This window comes from Equus asinus, chromosome 11 (genome assembly GCF_041296235.1).
Source record: "Equus asinus isolate D_3611 breed Donkey chromosome 11, EquAss-T2T_v2, whole genome shotgun sequence".
Taxonomy (NCBI): Eukaryota; Metazoa; Chordata; class Mammalia; order Perissodactyla; family Equidae; genus Equus; species Equus asinus.
In genome coordinates, this window is record NC_091800.1 from 84,205,733 (window position 1) to 84,227,742 (window position 22,010).

A 22,010-nucleotide genomic window follows, 5' to 3' on the forward strand; every position below is an offset into this window, starting at 1 on the left:
CCGTGCAGGCCACCGGAGCCCGCGAAGCTCCTCAGGCATCACAGAGACGAGAGGCGGCCCCGCCTGCGCCAGCCCCAGGCCTGCGTCTCCCCCCCGGCCTCGAGGTTCCCCCGGGACGACGGGCATTCGGGAAGGGTGGTGGTCACTCGCGGCCAGGGTCTCTGTTTACGTTTTGCCATGAAAACAAGCCGCGGAGCCGCCCAGCCCTAGGCGGGCCTCTTCTGAGCTGCTCCCTTCTGCTGCCTCGTCCTCACATTCGGAAGCCAAGGAACACCCGTCCGTGTGAGTCGGACCCGTGGCTGCAGGGCTGGTGGACGCGGACGGCCACAGGGACGGGAGCGGCCCTTCCTCACTGTCGGCGTTGTTGTGCAGGTGCTCGAGTGTGGATGTGTGTGAGCTCACTCCAGGAGCCCCCTCACCAGGCCGTCCCTCTGGGCCGTGGCCCCTGCCCCTTCCCCAAAGGACAGTGGGACAGCGGGACGGCCGTGGGGCTGTGCTAGAGGGTGCACACAGCCGGGGCCAGGGTCTCCCGTGTGTGTCTGGTCCAGGTTGAAGGGAGTCTTCGAAGGAGGTCTCTGTCTGCCCGTTCCTTCCAGCACTTTCTGGAAATGCTTTTGTCTAAACTGAATGTGGTCCCTCCTGCACCCCCCAGGGTGGGATGGGGCTGCTGGGGGCACAGCCCAGGGTCTCCCTCACCCACCCAGCAAGCAGCTGTTACCCGGCAGCCTCCGAGTTTCTGTTTTGATTTTCCGTCCTTTTCTTCTTTATTTTTCATGAAATGTCCGAATTCCCCTCCTGGTTCCCTCAGGACTGCTGTTCATGTGACAGCGGAATCCGAGGGCGATCGGCTGCCACAAGACCGGGAGGCACGGGCTGGGTGCCCCTCTCCCCCGATTTGGCTAAAAATACTCTACTGGTAAATTAAAATTGAGTCAGAGCGGCAAAACCCGGGAAGTGAAACTTGGCCTGGTGGAAGCTCACGGACCAAGTCCTCAATCTCAGAGCTCAGCTGCTCCTCTGGGAGAGCCAGAGGCCGTGCGCGCTGTGGGACCTCGCCTGTGGGCAGCAGGTAGGGGCCTCAAGCCGGTCGGAGCATGGCTGACACACTATCAGTGCCGGTGCTGGTCAGAGGGGCCCCTCCGGGTGGTCCGCGGAGGTTGTGTTAAGGCTGTAGGTGTGCGAGTGGGTTGTGAAAGGGGACAGCTGATGTGGTGTCAGGGCGCTGACCGGATTGCCACTGCAGTGCCCCCTCAGCGTCCTCCTCAAGCTGGGCTGTGAGATGCCCGAGAGGGAGGGGGACATGTCCAGACTTGAGCCCTTTGCCCGGTCTGTGGAGAGCTGGCAGCCACGGTGTGTTTGTGTCATGGAGACGGTGGCAGGGTGGGCAGGGGTGCCTGGCTCTGAGTGAGGTCTGTGTCCAGAGGAAAATCGGAGGGGCTGTCTGAGGGTGGAGGCTTCCTCCCAGAAGGTGCGTGCGCGTCTCCGGGACTGTTCACTGGCCCTGCCTGGCGCACTGTGATTCAGGGGGATGCGAGCAACGTCTGACAGCACGTAGGCTGTTTGCTGGGGGACACGGCTGCCTCTGACCGGGGCCACCGTACTTTTAATTCTCTATCTGCCACATTCGCTTCTTTCCCAGTATTGTATGGGGAGCAGAAAGGTTGCCAAGTGCCTCTGGGGTGCAGTTCGTCCATCATACAAATGTGTGTCTGAAATATACACAGGACGGGGGAGAGCGCGGCGCTGCAGGCCACGTTCGCCTCGGGGCAGCAATGGGACCCTTCCTTAGCGCCTCCGACAGGTACATGCGCCCTTCCCGCTTGGGGGGCTTTGCGTGTACACAGGCAGCACATTCCGATGGCAGCTGGCCCTACAGAGACCCTGGAAGGGTCGTTCTGTGTCCAGCAGGAGATAAAGCTCGCGTCCGGGCCCTTTCTCAACTCTTAGCCTCCATGTGAGATGCAGACACTCGCAGGTCGGTAATGTTTTCCTTTTAATTTATCCGTCACTGCAGTGGCTTGGATTTCTAGGAGGCTCATCCACTGAAAGCAGCGTGAATGACAAAACCCATGTTTGTCACTGTCTCACATTGAGACCACTATGATTTGTGTGTGCTGGCAACACTAGTTTAAACCCTGTTGTGGAATATTTGTTCCAAATCCTGCGACATCAGATAGGCTGTGCTGGGGAGACCACTTTTTCTGCGTCTCTAGAGCAGTCTGTGTTTTCGAGGACAGAAAGTAAAGAGCGAGTGAAATGAAACCAACCTACGCTCATCCTGCGTGTGGGGCCCTGAGAAAGAGAAAAGCAGACCCCACCCGGCTGGGTGAGCTGGGCGGCAGGGGGCTGACGGTACCCTCTGGTTTTCTTCACACCGCCTGGGAAATAGGTCTGCTCTCGAGTACGCCTTCATTTTCCAAGGTTGCCTGAAAGAGCTGTTCAGAGTAGCTTCCGTGACTTCTACGTAGGAACAAATTTTCAGAAAAATAAACTGTCTTCTGTATTAAGCTAAGAACAAATGAATTCACAAAAGGTTTCAAAGGCCCAAGAAGTGCTTTTCTTCCTTCCTTCCTTCCTTCCTTCATTTGTTCCAGAGGCAGGCACGGAGTCTGCTGTCTGGCGGGCCTGTGCTCGGCGCTGGAGACAAAGACGTAAAGTCGACCTGTGTCCTGTGGACAGTGGGGGTGGACAGTCCAGGCTAGGAGAGCCCGTCTGGGTGTCAGTCAGCTTTGGGGGAGAGGTCAGTGGGTTGAGCGGCTGAACAGAAATGGGCTTCGTCCCCTCTGAGGAGCTGCCCCTGCTGCCACCTGATGGTGAGCGAGCCCCAGCACGGGGTCCCTCTGCCCGGTGGCCGCTCTGCCCCTGGCTGACTGGAGGGAGGGGCTCCTGTTCCCTTGCAGGGGCCGGAGTTGAGCGTGTGTTGGCTCCAGGAAGCACAGTCTGAACTCAGCCTGAAAGTGAGCCCCGGGTGTCCGCGTGGGACTTCCTTAAATGAGCCTCCAAGAAAGCCCAGCAGCCTGTTGTAATGCAGCTTCCCTGTTTTGGGGAGTATTTGCCTGAATGACACAAACATCTTTCAGATGCTTTTTCCAATTGCATTACTCATTCTGTGGAGGGATAAAAAGCATGATTTTTTTTTGAAGCATGATTTCATTAGAATGTTGGAATTTTTACCAGAAGTTGTTAGGAGCTCCAAGAATCTGTCAGATATTTGTAAATGGATCAGGTGAAAAAAGCATCCTAAATGTGACAGCTTATAATGCAATTGAAATGTGCATGTGAAACATTTTTGAGAGTTTTGCATTTCATGCCCAGTCGTCCAGCTAGAGTCACAGCCGGCCGCCCCCTGGCCTGTAAAGGATGATGTTAGTTCCAGAGTTAGGAGACCTCTTCATGTCTTAAGTGACTAGAAATAACTTATTTTAACTCAAGATTTGGCCAGTTCTGGTCTCGACCCCATGCCCACCTGACAGTGCCCAGCCTGCGTGTGGGATCTCAGGCCCCATGACCACCTGACAGTGCCTGGCCCGCGTATGGGATCTCAGGCCCCATGCCCACCCAACAGTGCCCAGCCCGCATGTGGGATCTCAGACCCCATGCCCACCCGACAGTGCCCAGCCTGCGTGTGGGATCTCAGGCCCCATGACCACCTGACAGTGCCCGGCCCACATGTGGGGTTTCAGGCCCCATGCCCACGTGACAGTGCCCGCCTGCGTGTGGGATCTCAGGCCATGAGTACGATTTCTTGTTGCAAGTTCCTTTTTTGTGCACTCATAGTAACCTTCTCAAGGTGTTTGAAATAATTCCTTAAACAAGGAAAGTATTACCTTTTTTATTAGCAGAAACCACTGTGACTCAGGAATGTGGCTCACTGCTCAGGGGCCACTGTGAACACCCTGACTTGTCTGTCCAGGGCTGGGGCCACATGGTAGCCGCGGGCATGGGACACCCTCCAGCTCTTTCTTGGCCTCTGTTGGTGGTCGAGTCTTGGTTCCTTGAGGGTGGATTTTGGAAATAAGCACATCTCTCAGAAGGGTGCGTGTTGGACTCGTTAGCTGGGCGGCTGCCTCTCGGTTCCCAGGGTGTGGGGCCGTGATGTAAGCACTGTGCTTGCAGGGGACTTTGCCGCCCCAGAGGGCGAGGGGGAGGCTGAGGAGGGTGTCAAGAGAAGAGGATTGGACCCACCCAGCAGAGACAGATCAGAACCGGAGCCACGTGACAGGGAGGCACATCGATCGAGCAGAGTCTTAGCCGCATCTCCTCCTTGTGAGACTGACACAGAATGTCTAGCTGTGGGGGGGGCATGTGGCACGTCCTTGTTTTCCCCCTCCCCTTAGCATTTCAAGCCACTCTGTTAATCAGTTATTTTTTGTGGCATTGGGACTTCCATATTCATTTAAATCAACATAACGTCTGAGACAGCAGAAAGCTCACTTGTGTTCTGGCTTTAAACGCACTGGCTTTTTAATTATATGGGCTCTGCAGAGCGTAAAAGAAAGGGTGTTCTGCCAACAGCTGGTGTGGATCTCACACTGTCTGCACGGGGCTCAGGCCCAAATGCTACGACGCTCACCTGGCAGCCGTGGTTCCGTCTTCACCCCATGCACCGAGCACACCTGAGCTCAGGTCCCGTGAAGTGAGGGTCAGGGGGCGCACAGCAGGAGGCGTGTGGTCTCTGGCGGTTACAGGACTGGGAGAGGCAACCCGGAGACGATGGGGCGGGACGTCCGGGGTGAGGGAACATACGTGTTGATGTGAACACGGGAGCAGTAAGGAGTGGCCATGGCTGTAGCCCGCCAGGTGGGAGGGGAGTTTTGGTCCAGCACCTGGGCTTCTAACCAGAGCCCCTAGTGCCTGAAGCAGAGATGTGGAAGGAGACTGCTCTTTGGGCAAGGACGTGTGGGAACAGTGTGGAGGTGGGAAAGCAGTTACCCAGAACCTTCCGGAACGGTCCAGGTCACAGGCAGTGAGGTTCTGAACCGCAGGGACCAGGCAGGGGCCTGACTGGGGAGACTTCCGGGCGAGAAGGGACGGAGCCGGTGAGGTTCTGTGGGGTAGGGGGAGGTCCCCAAGGCCGTTCCGGGACGTCTGGCCCAGGATCTGGGGGTGGGCGAGAGAGGAGGGGGCAGGGGCCCGGTTCAGAGCCGGAAGCATCTGAGAGCAGGCGTGGACGTCCTTACAAATACGCTGGAAATGGCTTCAGTTCAGAAGATGAGTTTCTGGCGAACAGTTACCTTCCTTGGAACCAGGGCTGAGGAGGGTCGGTGGAGAATGCTGCGGCATCAGCAGCCGACTTGGCGAGTCGTTTTCCCTTTGACGTAAGCGGACACATGAAATACAGCAACAAGGAAGCACGGCCTCACTGAAGGGAGGCGGTGGTGTGGACGGGGGGGTCGTGGGGTGGCCACGAGGATGCTGTTTCCCCGTGCTGCCACACTGGCGTCTTCAGAGTGGCTGCTGCGCGGTCTCGTCTCCAGGCTCCCTCCGCAAGACCCTTCCAAGATGATTAACCGACTTGAAGAAACCTTTCCCGGAAGTTCCACATGGGACATGTGGGTGGGACGGTCCCTGAAAATCCCGTTAGCCCTGAAAGCGTGGTCACCTCTTAGCCGTGTGGGGTCCACCCTTTGGGGCCGTGTGCAGAGCAGCTCTTCCTGGGGTCAGCTGGGGGGCCATCCACCTACGGGGCAGGCATGAGATGCCTGTCGACGGGGACGAGGACAGGGACGTGCTCCTGGAGCTGGGAGTGAGATCCCCCGTGCATGTTCTCAGTGTCAGGACAGTACATGTGGGGTCTGGCATGTTCCCGGAGCTGTTGCAGTTTCCCAGGAGAGGTGAGTGCCTGGCCAAAACAACAAGAGGACAGAGGAATCCGGGGTCAGGACCAGGATGGTCTTTAAAGGGTTGAATCAGGTCTGTGAAGGAAAATAGAGCTAACGGCTGGGCAAAGGAATGTGGTGCAGAGACAGACACAAAATGGGAATATAAACTTGAGGGGAGTTAGGGCAAAACTAGAAGCGGGCCCAGAAGAGAGTCGGCCCCAGGGGCTTCTAGAGGGTCCAGAGGGCCTGCTCTGAAATCCAGGAGCCGCAGTGGGAGCCGTGGTGGGTCCAGGAGAGACTAGGCCTGGCGTTGAGGTGCATCTGCAGACTCTGCCCCTTGTTCCTGGGGAGCAAACCCAGCTCCCCAGCACCTCCCTTCTCCCGATGGGAGAGGAAGCACAGGAGGCCAGAGCCAGAAGCACGTGTGTTTCTGCGCTGGAGGGGTGTGTGGGCGGGAGCAGGGCAGCACAGACCGAGGGGAGGCCCCAGGGGGCCTCTCCTTGTGAGTCCGTGAAAACCTCTGAGAGTGGGAAGCGTTTATGAAAATACTTTAAGACGTTGCATTCGCCTTTGGTGAGCCTGCCTGTCTCGTCCTACCAGTCGTCATCCCACTGGTCTGGGATGTGGGGAAGGCCCCACTCAGTGACCTGCTGGTCAAGACCCGCTGCACCGCCCTTCATCCCAGGAGAAAGTCGTGCCAGGAAAACGGGACCTTCTCTGCTCTCTGGGATGCCCGCCCCGCTTCAGGATGCCTTTACCAGGGCCAGAGGTCGCCTCCTCATTCTGCAGGTGGCCATCAGGGACCATGTGACTGTGGTCAGCTGGCGTGGATCCAGGTGTGCCACGGAGGGTTCTCTGGAGCCAGCTGGCTGGATTCAGCTCCTGGGCAGGCCCCTCCCTCCCATGAGCTGGGAGTGGGTCTCAGTCTTATCATCCACAAACAGGAATGGCAGCCCCTTCCTCTCGGGGCCGCTGGGACCCCCCAGGTGTTGGCCCAAGGTCAGGTCTAGGGCCCCCCCCACACTGGCTCAGCTTTCCGGGTCTCATCTTTTCTCCATTTCTCGGAGCATCATCTGATGTGGGCTCCTAATCGTGTGTCTGCTCCTCCAGCCCTGCAGGACACAGGCCCCCCGACAGCCTGTGAGTGGCCACCACCAGGCCACTTTTCAGACGAGCTCACGAGGCAAGGAGCTGGCTCTGGCTGGGTGCAGGGCCGTGTCCCGCAGAGGCTCCCGATTTGGTCCGAGCCGGTAAATGCTCCTGGTGCGGAGTGTGCTTGGATCGAAGGAGAAGCCGCATAGAGAGCTTAGGGCCGAGCCCACGTGCCCAGGGCTCAGCAACTTTCATCCAAGACCCTGCCCGCCAGGACCTTTAGCTCCACTCCCTCTTGGTCGCTGTGGGACCGCTCCCCCTGGGGCCAGGTCATTCCTCTGCCCTGTGACCCAAGGCAGGGGGAGCAGATTCCGACCCCATGGTGCAGCACAGGCATCTCAGCCCGGATCCTAGCCCCATGCACCCGTGGGTGCTGGCCGGGCAGGTGGGCGGCCTGTCTGGTCCTGCCCACCTAGCCCTGGTGTCGCCTGAGACACAGGGGGAGCAGCAGAGAACGCTGTGCGCTAGTGTTGGACTGTGGGGCTGGTGATTTCTGAGGTGGCAGTCGCACCTGCAGCCGCATGGATCCTGGGCACACCCCCTGTGAAGGAGGACGTTCCTTCGGGGGCACCCAGAGGCCCCCGGGCCCAGCACACAGCACAGGCTTGTCCTCTCCTCACACGGCTCCGGGCTGACCTTAACCTAACCAGCTCCTAGCCCTCGTCCGCTCCCACCAAATCTCCCGTCCGTCCCTCCCAGGGTCACGCCTCCCTCCCAGGGTCATGACTCCTTCCTTTCCCGGCATGGCCAGACGTCTCATCTGGATGCCCAGGTTTGGCTGGAGCCTCTTAGTCCCTTTTCATTATATTCTGTTGCAGAAGGGTAAACACCGGTTAAAAATAAAACATGTTGGCTTTGGGGCTTTTAAAAACCAGAATGGGTTTTTCTGAGGTACCCGCATTGCAGCCAGCCCTGGGTGGTTACCGGGACCTGAGCCCCGCCCTGCTCTGTGTGCCATGGAGCTGTGAGCGACCAGAAGCCCTGGCACGACTTTCCGTGTTTCTCAGGGTGTGAGACTCATTTGGAAAGCAGCCCTAAAGGAGGGTGTGCCCTCCCTCCAAGGGGTCTTCTGATGTGCCTCCGTCCCCTCCACCAGTTCTCCTGGCACCCTGGGAGCACCTTCCCTAGACGCGGATCCGATGGGCCCGTGGGCGCAGGCTCCTCCGTGAGCCCTGCACTGAGATCTGGTGCTGCCCGCCAGCTCCCCTGAGTGCCGGTGCCAGGAGCCCCGCCCACCTGCCGGTGCAGGGTGGACCTGTTTCCACCTCTGGGCTCCTGACAAGGAGCCGTCTGCCAGGAGTCTGAGTCGCTCCGCCCTCTCCCGCCCCCACAGAACTCCTGCTTGGCCCTTTAGACACACCCGCCACCCAGCTGGCCTGGTCATCCCCGGTGAGGGCCTGGGTACAAGCGGGGGTCCAGCCCTGGGGCCGCTTTCCTCTGAGCGGCATGGCTGGGGTCCTGTGGCCCCTGGGAACCGAGTGATGACTGTGAGCCTGGAGCATGAGGTCACTTGTTCTGCACCTCTCAGGTGAGGAAACTGAGGCCCAGCTCGGTGGTCAGATTTAGAATCTGGACTTCCCATCGAGAGCGCCCGGGGTCCTGAGACCAAGACCACCAAGGTCCAGCCCAGAAAGGCACGTGTCACCTGTCTTCACCTTCCTGAGTCCAGCACACCGGACGGCCCTTTGTGCCCTCCAGGTCATGGTGTGGGGGGTGAGTACTGGCCACCCACCACCCACAGCCCCCAGCTCCCCAGGCCACAGCCCGCTCCAGTCCAGCCCTGAGGCATCCACGGATGGGCTGAGCCTCACCCTCCAGTGTCCGTGGCCAGGGTGGCATGTGGTTCGACCCACGGCTCCAGCTGTGTTTGCTCTCTGACTGCGGATCTGCCCACAGCCCCGCCCAGATCGATCAGGTTTGTGAAATGGCTTGTTGACCTAGGAGGAGGAGCTGCTCCCTGCCCAAGTCGCTTCTGCCCATGTTGGGGCTTGTGCAGCACAAATGGAGCGGCTGTGCCTGCCGCCCTCGGGTGGGAATGGTGGGTCGTCCATAAACACTCGGTCCAGGCCCCGCCCGGAAGCGGAGAGGCTCATTGTTGAGAGCGATGGTATCTGGAGCTGTGAGTCTGTTTTTCCAATCAGGCGCGGAGAGTGTTCCTGCTCAGCATGGGAGCCGCCCGGCCCTCTGCCAGCCCCTGCAGCTGGCGCTTCTGCCCCGGGCCCTGCGGGAGGGCGTCCGGAGCCCCTCGTGCGAATTCCGTCCAAACTGCTAGGTATCTGCTGGAGCCCGCTGGTCCAGCCACGGCTCCGACCGTCTTTCCTCCTCGTGCTCCTTACCCCTCCACGTAACACATTAGCATGCACCCCGATATCGGCTTCATACGCGCTTGTTGGGGTCCGTAGAGAAAACAGGCAAAGATAAGAGCAAGGACTGGAGGTAAGATGGTTCGCACCCCTGCTGGACCCGCCACTCACCGCCGCTGAGCGCTGGACTCATCACGCTGGGCCTGGGGAGAGAAAACTTAATGCATAAATGACTGGGAAACGGGACTCGAAAGTGCAGTGACACACCAGACAGGGTGGTGCTAAGAGGAAGGCCCCTGGGGCCGGGGTGTGGGGTGAGGGCTGGCGAGGGGGCTGGGTCCACGCCGGCTTGGAGGGGGCCACTGACTTGATTTCCCAAGCTGCTTGGCCTGCCAGAGTTGGTGTGAAGAGGGAAGGAAGGGAAGCCTCAGAGGAGCAGAGAAGAAGGTTGTGGCTGCATGGGCCCTGTCCTGGCCCCGGCACCGTGCGCTCGGCTCTCTGTGGCACGAGAGCCGTTGCAGGAGGGCCACGGAGCGCATGTGTCGCTGTGTGGACGTATTTGGCTGGGGCGCCCAATTTCACGCGTCTGTCTTGTGTTGCCCCTAACAGTAAACGATGTGGAAACCAGACAGCAGCCAGCGCCTCCCACGGGAGGCGGTCAGACCCCTGGCGCTGGAATCCCACAGACAGAAGCGGGTGGAGCTCCGTGTCCCAGTGCACATCTGCGACCCGATGTGGTGGGAAGCGGGTCTCCAGTGTGTGCGCTCAGAGCCAGCGAGGCCAAGCTGGTCTGAAGTTCTGGCAGAGGAGAGGAGGTGGCGGTCGCCCGTGCTGGCTCCCACTGCAGCAGCGTGGCCGGGTGCCTAGAGCACAGTCCTCTGTGGTAGCCTCCCGTGACTGCGACGGACCAAGAGCACGTCGGGCCCGTGAGCCCCTGGCCAGCTGCCTTCTCCTCAGGCTCACTGTGGCCTCAGCCCAGAGGGCATGAGCGGTCATGGATCTGAGAAGCAGGAGCCCTGTTGCTTGTGGTGGCCGCCCGTCCATGAGTTGGAAGCCCATGGATGGGCGCTGAGGCCCAGCCTGTGAGGAGCCCGTGGGGCAGGCAGCCCCCTTCCTACCTTTACAGGAGCCTGCAGGCCAGGCTCCAAAATGAGACCAACAGACATCTTCGGGGCGGGTAAAGGAATCCAGAAGAAAGAGCTGCTTGGGGCGTGGGGCGTGGGGCCTGGCCAGGCTAGACCCCTGAGCCAGGAGGTGGGACCTGGGGCGGTGTGGGGTCTGTGGGTCAGGGCGGAGTCTGTGCAAAGCAGTGGAGACCGGATACTCGGGGCTCCCAAGGCCACTGGTGGTTTGACTGGCTTCTCTTCCTGAATCCTGTGCAAGAAACCCAGTCAAGACGACGCTGGTCCCTGGGGAAGGGGTTGTTCCAGGCCCCGCCTCGGGGTTGGGAACCACTGTAGGCCCTGGAGGTGGGCTCCTGCTAACCAGGCGAAGGGCATGGAGAAGCTGAGGGCGGTGGGAGAGTGCGGGAGCCCCCTCGGTGGTCTCTTAGCCTCGGGGCTTGTGCCTCAGGGAAGCTCGTCTGTGCTTATAAATCACCCAGTTACGGAATACACGCCAAGGTCCAAGGGATTTAAATGGCGAGAAGTGGAATATTAATGCTTTTTAATTCTACTAAAAAGGTATGAAAAACACTTCTGCTCTCACTACAAAAATATGTTTTAAGTGTGCGTCATCTGACTCAACAGGCTTCGTAGTTTTTCCGCGTCTGATGTCATGGATCAAAGCCGGTTCAGCGCTCAGCGAGCGCCACTTTTAGTGAAATTGTTCTCACGGCCGTCGTGGCTGAAACGGGAGCGCGTGCAGCGGGCGGGTCGCTGTCCCCATCCGAGGTTTTCAGTCTCCTTCAGCAGTTACGCAGGTGGCGGTCAAGTTCAGCTTCCCGGCGTCTAGAAAATTCCTGTCTTTATTAACGCTGTTGTGTTGTTCTTGCGGACTAATTAGAAGGTGTCGTGTTTTTATGTTTCAGTGGGTTTATGTTTCGTGGGGTCGAACTCACTGTAACTGTTCAGCTGGATCATTTTGTTGGGAAACTTGCCTTAGTGCGTGTGAGGTTTTTAAATCATTCTGTTGAGGTCATGATGGTTCATAGCGTCGTGTGATTCGTGTGTGGGTCTTTAACCTGAGAAGCTCTGTTTGGAAGATGCCCTCCCCTTAGTGGAAATGTGGTTGCTTCTCACTTGGGATTAAACGCGCTGGCCTGACAGTTTTCCTTCTTCTGGGCGCCGTCTTGCCAGATCTGATGGGACGGTCGCGGTTTCCTGCCTGAGTGATGCTGTCGGCGCATCGTGGTCGTCTGTTCGTTCCTGCTCTGGAGTCTTGATTCTGCGGTCGGCCTTAGGTGAGGGCTGGAGGGTGCGGTCTGCAGAGTCCCTGGGTTGGGTGCACAGAACCGTGGTGCTGCGTGTGCCGAGAGCTAGCCCCAGGGGACGAGCTGGCCTGCCAGGCCCTCTGCGTGGTGGCTGCCCACCCTTTGGGTCCCCACCCTGTGACGGCACGTGGCCCAAGGTTGGGAGGCCCAGGCACCCCTGGTATAGCGGTTTCCTGCTGTGTCCACAGCTGGAACTTGTGGTAGAAGTGGGGAGATGGAGGTGGGATGGTCACGGCTGGCTGGCCGGCTGGCCAGTCACGCAGGGTCAGCCTGAGGGCCCGCATGTCCCCCGAGAAGTCTGCTTTTTATCCTGTGACAGTGGGTTGACTTTGGGGGCAGAGAAAATGCGTTCAGCTTAGGAGAGCCGAGTGGACAGACTGCAGGACACGAGAGCCCAGGGCAGAGCCCCAGGGAGCAGCAGCAGCTAAGGTGGGAAGGAGCAGCACTGTAACAATGGGGGAGCTGAAGGACGGGGAGGAGGGCAAGGACTTGAGAGGAGGGTGGGGAGGACGTGGGAGGAGGACGTGGGAGGGGCACAGTGAGTTCACAGGAGGGGGACAGCGTGGGGACAGAGGACTGAGCAGCCCGTGTCCGGCTTCGCCTGCTCCTGGAGGCTTTGCTGAGCCAACCGCTGAGCAGCGACACCTGCCTCCAGGGTTGCCATGACGACGAAACCAGGCCAGGTGGTGAGGGAGGCCTGAGCAGATAAGGGCGCAGCCTCGAGGTGCTCCTCTCGCCGTGCCGCCCAGCAGAAGAGGCCGGGCGCCCAACACTTCGGCTCTGCTCTCTGCGGCATTCTGGATCTGGAGCCTATTTTAAAGTTATACAGTATTTTTCTAAGGTTCGAAGGGACACAGTTTTGCCCACAGGGAGACTGTTCTGTGTTTTGGTTGGCTTTTCCTCCCTCCTATGGGGAAGGACTAATGCCCAGCTCCTGTAAATACTTGAGCTCAGCTGGGCAGGAGGTGGGGTGCCGCCCACTGGGGAGCCGCCCACCTCAGGCTGCAGGTTCTCAGGGCTGGGCCAGCCTTCACGGCCGTGTACACTGTGTGTGTTTGAAGTATGACGTGGCATGTACCTGTGCGGAATACTGCAGGTTTGACAGCAATGCTGTGTTTCCTGAAATAGATGAACAGTGAAGCGGGCTGTCCACCATTTCCTTCCAGCTCAGGACCCCCCGCAGGGTCCCGGCACATTCAGACCGGGAGACTCTGGCCCTCCCTTCGAACCACCCTTCTCCCAGAGGGGCGTCAGCAGGCCTCGGCCCCAGAACTGCTCTCGGGGAAACAGACCTTCGGAGCCAGGATCCTGTTTCTGTGCCTTTAACTGGCAGCGGAAATGAGCAAGGCCTGCGTCTCGCCCGGGAGCCGTGATCTGTGGCTTCCAGGCCCCGTCCTGTCCCATCAGGCCTCGTGTTCTCTCGATGTTCTGCAGGGCCTCACTCTCTCCTTCTTGTGTGGTTGCATGCCTGCACTGTTGAAACCTATGAAATTGTCTTTTTAGGGCTGGCCCTGTGGCATACTGGTTAAGTTTGGCACATGTCCCACTTACAAAATGGGGGAAGATGTTAGTTCAGGGATGATCATCCTAAAGCAAAAAAAGAGGAAGATGAGGGCCGGCCCAGCGGCGTATGGTTAAGTTCACATGCTCCACTTTGGTGGCCCAGGTTCACAGGTTTGAATCCCAGGCATCGACCTACACCACTCAGCCATGCTGTGGCCATGACCCACATACAAAATAGGAGATGATGGCACAGATAGTAGCTCAGGGACAATCTTCCTCAAGCCAAGAAAAGAAAAAAAAGAAAAAGAAGAAATTGTCCACAAAACCCTCTGACCTGACACAGTGAAGCATGTTTATGTCTCAGGCAAACACCCTCTCTGCCTGGCAGCCGCGCCCTGTGCACAGGCTCTTGTCCTGGACAAGCGCTCGCTGGCCAGCTGGTGGCTCATTCACAGCCCATCAGACGAGGGAGAACGTGAAACGGGGGGTGGGACGCTGCCCGTTTATGAGAAGAGTGACTAACTTACCATCAGCTGCTCAGGGCTGATGGTCACTAACCCCCAGCGATGACCAGGCCCCTGCAGCCTGTGTGTCAGCTGCTCACGGGCGCCGCTCCAGGCTCAGCTGTCCCCACAGTGAGTGTTGTCCCCACACCCAGGGCCGACCTCTGAGGCTCCATGAGGCTACAGCTACTGAGCCGGTTCCCAGAGCCAGCATCTGGCCCTGGAGACTTTGCCAGAAATGCCTGCATGCCCTTTGGCCTCACACCTGCCCACACCCCTTCCCCACGAGGGCCGGTGTGCGTTCACTCCTTACCTGATCCACACTCTCAAGAGAACGTCACCTGGTAGAGGTGAAAACAGAGAGGAGAACCGGTGGTCCTTGAACTGACAGCTCAGCGAGAATAAAGCCCTGGTGGGCTGCCAGGGGGAAGCAACACAGTTGGTGGTGGAGACTGAGGCCGAGCGCAGGGCGTGGGGAACGGCGATGAGTGCACAGGGCGCTGACTGCTGGAATGAGGGGCTCAGAGACCTCCTGGGCAGCAGAGTCACGGAAGAGCTGACCTCGCACCAGAATTCCACACTCTGGGCCTCTCAGGGCTGCAGGGGGGCGAGGAGAGTGCATTCTGGAGAAAGTGTCCACACAGCTTTGTCTCCCGTCTCCTCACTTCTGCTCCTGCCTGCTGTGGTCACATTCCTTTAACACGCATTCATCACGCACCTGCCACGTGGCAGGCACGGCTCTGAGTGCCAGAGATGCAACAGGGAGCCGGAGGGACAAAGAGCTCGGCCATGGAGGCTGAGTCCTGGTGGGTTAGCACCAGACACAAGTGTGGCGAGATGGGCATGAGCCGTGGGCATGGCGGGTGAGGACGGGCTGGGGACATGCGGAGATGGGTCACAGTGGAGGGGGGCAGCGAGGGTGGCTCCCTGGGCAGGAGACGGCGGGCAAGACTGTAGGTGGGCGAAGGCGTCACTCGGTGGACATTGGGGTGGAGAGACCAGCCGAGCCAATTGAGCACTGGGGATTTGTTTCCCCGGACCCTTCAGTGCCCGCGGCCTGTGCTGGGAAATAGTGCGAGCACATGGGGTGTGCACTGCCCCCTGCCTCTGGGACGCCCTCCTCCGCTAGGAGCACTGGGGTCCGACCCTTCCCTTCTAGTCCCTGCGCCTCCTGGGGCAGGTGGCTCGATTTCTTGGATGAATGAGACACATGTCCTTAGAGGGAAAACCTCAGGCAGACCAGCAGCTTCCTTTTAAACGCTGTGTCTGGTTCCGAAGGGGACCAGCTCTAAAGGAGAGCAAATGCTTGTTTCGTATGGACTCCAGCGTGGTGTGTTCTGGATTGTTCTGCGGAAGTGCATGGCAACCATTAGAAACCCGCCCAACCCATGCTTCCCAAGCCGCTGGCCTTGGAGGCCGTGTCTCTGTGCAGTGGCCTGGGCGTGTGCCTTGGGTGCAGCCGGTCCGTGAACCCAGAGACAGAGGTGCTGGCTCGGGACGGCCAGGGTTGGTTTTTGTATTGGAAAGTGTCCCCAGCAGCCAAGTGCATGAGCCGAGGGCAAGTGGCGTCTCCAACCATGAGGATGAGTGAGGAGTGTGGTGACGGGCCTAGAGGCCAGGCTCTCGACCCTGACGGGGTCTCTCCTGAGTCTAAGGGTCAGGAGCTGCCTGGGGGACTGGGCCTGGGTCCTCTTCGAGCGTGTCCTTCTAGAATGGGGGAAGCCAGGATGGAGGGGCAGGCGAGGCCGAATGTGAGCCCTGTGCATCCCCGGGTGCAGCTCCCCTTTCTTGCCCCGGCTTGTCTGCTGGAGCAGCAGGCCGAGAGCACTGAGCCGGATGCTGGGAGGCCTTCTGGCCGAGGGATGTCAGGGAGCTGCCTCCACAGGGACAGGCATGTCTGCTGGCCCTCCCCGGTGTGGTGCAGACGGCCCCGGTCTAGTCACAGGGACCATGGGGCTGCTGTCGCCCTCCTGGGGAGCATCCTGCTTCGCAGGGCACCTGAGCATCTGCCGAGCACCTGGGAGACACGGGACCACAGGGAGCAGAGCAGGGAGCACGGCGAGAGAGCGAGTGAGTGGTTAGATGGGTGCCCCGCAGCCCCTCCCTCAGCCGCCTGGCGCCTCTCGTCCTTGCTCCTTGCGTTTGTAACTCCTTTCTCAGAACAGTCGTCTGCGCTGTCTGTTACCCATTTGATGTGCATGCGCCACGTGCTAGATGTGTGAGGCGCCCTCGGTCCTGGGAGCCCTGCCCAGGGCCATGGGGAGCTGCACCAGGGGCTCCGGAAAGGAGGGAAGCAGGGCGTGGCCATGGGTGGTCTCCGCAGGAGGTCAGACCCCAGCCGGCTCCCAGCATTGCGGGAGAAGGCCGTGCTCCATGTGACAAGGACCTGCCTGTGGTGTGTGCTGGGGGCTGGGGGTGAGGCAGTGCTGCGAAGCTGCTGTGGGAGCCCCGCAGTGAAGGGCCTCGCCCGCCCGCTGGGAGCTTGCGCCCTGGTCTGCTCAGCTGCCTCTCGGTTCCCAGTCTCTGGGGCCGTGATGTAAGCGCTGTGCTTGCGGAAGACTCTGCCGTGTCAGAGGGGGAGGGGGCGGCTGAGGAGGGTGTCAAGAGAAGAGGATTGGACCCCCCCGAGCAGAGACAGGGCAGAACCGGAGCCACGTGACAGGGAGGTGCAGCGGGTGTGGCAGCTACCACTGCAGCAACAAGGGCCCCGATAGCGGGAGCGTGCCCAACCCCATGGCCTCCACTTGGGGGCTCCGCCCAGGGCCCAGGCTGGCAGGAAAGCACGTCTGCAACATTATATTTGGATGGCAGACATGGGGACAAACCACATGCCGGTGGACGCTTCTGCGCTCTTGTCTCATGAGCCAGGAACAGTCCTGATCCAGTTTAAAGGGCTGCCCCGTCCCCAGGTTGGTCCGCTGCAGCGCTAGGCTCAGGCGCCGGGCCCCCTCAGCCCCTTGGGCTCTTCCTGCTCAAAATCTGGTCCATAGGCCAGCGGCCCCGCATCCCCAGGGAGCTCGTTAGCATCTCAGGCCCGCCCCCCCTCCCCTGCAGAATCAAAACCCGCATTTTAATGAACTCCCCAGGGGTTCCCCCATGGCAGCCACCCCCCTTTTTACATTTCCCTGTTGGCAGCCCCCAAGGGCGTGCTGAGGTCTCAGCTGCTGAGGACCTGCTCCACATGTGAACATGAGTGCAACACGCAGCTTTCAAAGGCGCTCACTGACAGACAGGTGGACGGACAGGGAGAGCCGTGTCAGGCAGCCTCTGAGCACCCTACTTTCCAGCGCGTCTCCTCCAGTGAGGGGTCAGGTCCAGACCCCCAAGGCTCCACGTGCCCCGGGCCAGCCCTGCCCCTCGCCCTGCCGCCTGCCCAGCTTAGGGACAGCGCTGAGCGCAGGGCTCCCGCAGGGAGGGTTGAGACGGGCGGTGCGGGCTGGAGCCGCCGCAGGAAGCTCACTGCCGCTGGGCTGGCAACAGTTAACCGGCCGAGGGCAGGATAGGTGAGCCGGCCGTGGGCTGCGCATCAGGCCCCTCAAACCCCAGGCCCTCGGGAGCTGCCAGGCTGCATCTGCAGAGCCCCAGGGGTCCGCGTCCTCTCGCAGGCGGCCCAAAGATGGAGCCCAGCCGCCTTCCTTTGTGCGCCCAGAACGGGCGTTCTGCGAGGCAGGTCGCCGCCTCCTGACGCCGGCGCGTTGGCGGCCGCAGCATGACCTTAAGCCTCATCTCCGTGCTGTCGCAGGATATCTCCGGGCTGTGGCTCCTGCTGAAGGCGAGCACAGGTGCGTCTGGCCTCGCGTTGGTGCTTGCTGTGGGGCGACAGTGCGTGGGGGGCGGGGGGACCAGGGACCTCCTGGTCGCCCACGTAGGCGGCTGCAGAGACTGAGTCGGCGGTCTGGCCTGTAGGTGGGATCCAGGCTGGGGCGGTACCGATGCAGGTGGCAGTGGCAGTCCCCCTCCTGGGGGTGGGGGCGTGTCGGGCGCCACCGGCTGGTTTGGGGCTGTGGCCCCCGGCTTCTCTCCCTGCCTGGGGTGCCCCTGGGGAGCCGCTCACTGGGCCTGCCCTGGGAATGAAGGGGCACAGTCGCACGCACACCCTGGGAGCCACCAGAATGCACCCCTGCTGGGGCTCCTTTGTTTGAGCTTTCCCATAGACACGGTGCGCGCGTGCAGCAGGGAGCCACAGAGCCTGGGAGAGAGGGCAGCAGTCCCTGGCGGTGATCCCGGGCCAGTGCCGTCCCCCGGTGTCCATGTACCCTGCACACCATTGAAGGCCTCTCTCTGGGCGAGCAGGGTTCAGGACCGGGCGGTCCCAGCCTGTGGATGGTGAGGGCCCGTCCTGGGGGATCTGTGTGGTCCTCATGTGTTGTCCCTGCTCCCGTCTCATCGGAGGGTGGGTGCTTCTGAGATGCCTGTGGGGACAGAGGACAAAGACCTGGGATGGGCCCTGCCCTGGCCTGAGCAGAGGGGACTGTGTGGGTCTCCTTGTGCTTCTGAGGATGAAAGAGCATTCATTGTGAAGCAGTTTGTCTTAAGTACGTTTTCCAGCAGGTACTTCTGCCAAGGATTGATGGATAATTCATAAAACAAGTATTCTTGTAAATTTTAATCAATCAGTCAAAGCTTAGCTGTCCGTGACAGCTAATAAACATCTACAGTTTCCAGTTTTACAGTGAAGAGACTGGGTGTGTGAAGAATGGCTGAGTAAATGAGTTTCCCTGGCAGATAAGATTCAGAGACCATGAGGTGCTCAGGTGGCCCCACGGAAAGTCAAAATCACTCATTTTTAAATGCAGAACACGAGCTCTTGGACGTGTGGGAAGAGCTGCTTTCATGTCTGAATTCAGTGTCACTGGGACAATGCCAGAAGGATCCTAAAAGGATGCTCTCTCGCACGCAGCTCGTCTGGGATGGTAGGAACTTCTCCCGTGTGTGGCGCTCTGTGTGAGGTCGCCCAGATGTCCTCTGCCGAGGGTGTGTCCCTGTTGTGTTGTGGGAGGACTCTCCGGTGTGGCCAAACGGAATCATTCTTGATGCCCATTTGTTTTCCTAAATAGAAATTAGTTGGGGCCAGCCCCTTGGCCAAGTGGTTAAGTTCACGTGCTCCACTTTGGCAGTCCAGGTTTTCTCCGGTTTGGATCCTGAGCGCGGACATGGCACCGCGTCCCACATGCCACAACTAGAAGGACCCACAAGTGAAATATACAACCATGTACCAGGGGGCTTTGGGGAGAAGAAGAAGGGAAAAAGAAGAAGATTGGCAACAGATGTTAGCTCAGGTGCCCAAAAAAAAGAAATTAGTTTTAATTCTTCTAACTTTCCCTTAAAATTCTTAGTTTTTCTAGCTCATGCTTTATTTTTAAGATGAACAGGCTCTCGAATAAACATCCGAGGAAGTTCGGTGTAATTATGGGTTGGGAGGCTTTTTCCCCGTCTCTAGAAACAGTTTGCTGTTTTCCTACCAAAAAGAAGCGTCTATGACTTATGAGGAAATAGATGCTGGTGCGTCTGGGGGGTCTTTCCCTCAATGATGATGCCGAGGGTACGTCCAGAGTGTGTGCTCGGGGCTTGTGTAACAGGATGCTGACTTCATTGGCGCCTGCTGTTTACAAACAAGGTCACGTGCTTCTCCTGGTCAAGGGGGACGGGAGGAAGCCTGCGGAAGGTTGGTACCTGGCGGGTCAGGGGCTGGGCGAGAGCAGAGGGGCGTGGTGAGAGTGAGGAGAGTGACACGGGAGACCCGGGCTGGCTTGCTGTTCCAGCCCACCCAGAGCCCCTGCTGAGTGGGGAGGCAGGTTGGAGCCGCTGCCTCGTGCCAGGGACAGGGGTCTCCTGTCGCGTCACTCATGAAATCAGTGAGGTCAACAGGTGTGCATGACCCGCCACCCCAAACCCGATCCCGAGAGCTCCCTCCCATCCCTCCTCCCTCCACCTCCCTCCTCCCTCCACCTCCCTCCTTCCACTCCTTGTCCCTCTCTCCCTCTCTGTCTGGTTTCTGTCTCTCCCTCCCTCTGTCTCTCTCTGTGACTCTGTCTCTACTTCTTTCTCTCTCTGTCTGTCCCTCCCTCCCTCCCTGCCTCTCTATCTCCCTGTCTCAGTCTCACCTTCTCTGTGTCTGTCTTTCTCTCCCCTTTCTCTCCATTCCTGTTTCTCTCTGTGTCTCTGTGTCTATTTCTCTGTCTCTCTGCTTCTCTGTCTTTGTCTCTGTCTGTCTCTGTCTGTCGCTCACATGCTTCGTGTCTCTCCCTGTCCCGTGTGCCTGACCAGCTGTGGTCCCGAGGCCAGCCTCCTGGTGGAGCAGATCCCTGGAGCGCATGTGCCCTGTTCTGCTCTGAGCCACCCCGTCTGGCGGGGGGGGGAGGGGGACCCCATCACATGGGCCACCCATCCCCTCGCCCCGCGGCCCCCCTCCTCCACTCCCTGTGTCGTTGTTTCTGTCGGTTGGGTGTGTGTTTTGGTGAAGGTTAATGCAGCTTCTTATTCCTTCTTAGCTTATGGAATTCTCGGCGCTTGGAAGGGGGGTGAACGTGCTCATCTGCGGTCTAGGCAGGAACTTGGGAGTTTTCGAGGGACCTGGTGTTGATGGTGGGAGCGGCCGTCCTCCCTCGTGTGGCGTGCTCCCAGAGCAGATCCCGACAGCAGATGCATGTGAGCGTTGCCCGCGAGCCCCCGGCCTCGGAGGGGGAGGCGCGACCCTGCGGGAGTCAGCGGATGTTCCCCTGATCTCAAGTTCTGTTCTGCGATGTGGACTAGAGAGCGTTTCAGAACCAGGAGAAGAGAAGGAAGCTGCCTGAGAAACCTGCTTTATTCCGAACCAGCGGGCTCGTGTGTGCGCTGCGTTTGTGTGTGTTGTATGTGGCATCTGTGTGTAGTGTGTGCATGTGTGTGTGAGGCATGTAAACCACACCTACCACTCCAGTCAGCAGAGGTGCAGACGCCTGGGAACCTGAAGTTGGGGCACGCTGGGGACCAGTGTGCGGGGACTCAGGCCGCGCTGTGGGAGGGGCCAGTGGCGGCCGGCACAGCATGCCTGTGGGGCCCAGCGTCCAGGAGGCTGGGCTGTAGCCAGGGCAAGGTGGCCGCCGTGTTGTCAGGACACTGCTCCAGGCATGAGGGCCGGCTGACTGAAGGGGGCCTGCACGCTGGTTATAGGCAGACTGAGGCCGCGCTGGTGCTCTTCCCGCTCCGTCCTCCACCCCAAGTCTGCTCAGGCCCCGGCTTATTGGATGCGTGTCCTGCGGCCAGCTGTCTTCAGCATGACAGCTTAGCACTTCCTCCCCGTGGAGCTCAGGCCACCATGAGCCCCACGGAGTCCTTGGACGGGCCGCAGTGGGCAGCCCTGTCCTGTGTCATCTTCAGAGGGACTGGAATCTCCCGGTGGCTTGCTCATCTGGACCCAGTCCTCATCCCGTGGATGGCTTGTTTTCACCCCACTGGCTACACTGCAGGTGAGGCGTGCACCAGGCCTGGCCATGTAGAGTGTAGACTGAACAACCAGCGCAGCCGGCAGGTCCCATCTAATTGGGTGCCAAGGGGAGACGCTCAGAGGCGGAGCAGAGCCCCTGCAGGGACGTGGGACATCCCCACCGGGGGCGTGGGCAGAGCAGCTCAGCTTTGTGGAGGTCTGGCCTGCTGTGCACGAGACCTGCTCTTTTCTCCAGGGACTTGGGTCAGGGGGCATGGGTACCTAAGCGGCAGCGTTCCCTGAATTAGCCGGATCCTCTCAGCCTTGGACCCAGGAGAAGGGCACCTGGAGCACAGCGTACCTCCGGAGGTCGTTGCCCGCTGAAGGAGCAGGGCATCAAGTGACATCCAGGCCTCAGAGACGGCCTCCTGCCGTGTGCTGTTCCCAGGCTGGCTCGCTCTCACACACGCCTCTCACCTGGATGCGCGCTTGCCAGCTCTGGGGTCCCAGGGGTGGGGGCAGCGCTGGCTCCCCCGTCAGGTGGGCCTGAGCCGGAACGCGTGATGTAATGCCCTCGGTGGGCTTGTGGGGCCGCATGAGCCAGTCCCCGGGAAATACCTCTCCTGGTCCTGGGACCAGATGCAAACTTCACGGGGAGGGGTGTCATCAACAACAGTGAAAGGTCCTCAGACACCTGGCGCTGAGACCCCGGAGCTGATCCTCAAATCCGTACATGAGGCTGGAGGGGGTTTCAGCAACGGAGCGAGCACAGCCCTCCAGGTGTGAGTTTCCCCTCCGCCTTACCTGGCCCACCTGTCCCCCCGCTTCCTGCTGGCTCGGCAGACGGCTGGCAGGTCTCCATGGGCCACCCTGGCCCCATACAACCTTCCT

At 59.8% G+C, this 22,010-nt stretch overlaps 1 protein-coding gene across 25 annotated transcripts in view; it reads left to right on the top strand.

Annotated features, from left to right (window-relative positions):
* Positions 1 to 22,010, top strand: part of MCF2L (MCF.2 cell line derived transforming sequence like) — a 179,560-nt gene that overhangs the window by 80,819 nt on the left and 76,731 nt on the right. Inside the window, exon 1 of one of the 25 annotated variants that reach the window (XM_070520194.1) lies at positions 958 to 1,069. The exons of 20 other annotated variants lie outside the window; for them this stretch is intronic. Coding sequence is in view for 3 of the 5 variants with exons in the window: in XM_070520190.1 (XP_070376291.1) it covers positions 17,424 to 17,496 (73 nt within the window). In the remaining 2 variants the exon portion in view is untranslated. Of the gene's footprint in view, positions 1 to 957; positions 1,070 to 9,086; positions 9,247 to 17,133; positions 17,497 to 22,010 lie in introns of those variants that run through there. 4 more of the 25 variants (XM_070520168.1, XM_070520190.1, XM_070520188.1 and 1 more) reach the window with 4 other exon arrangements.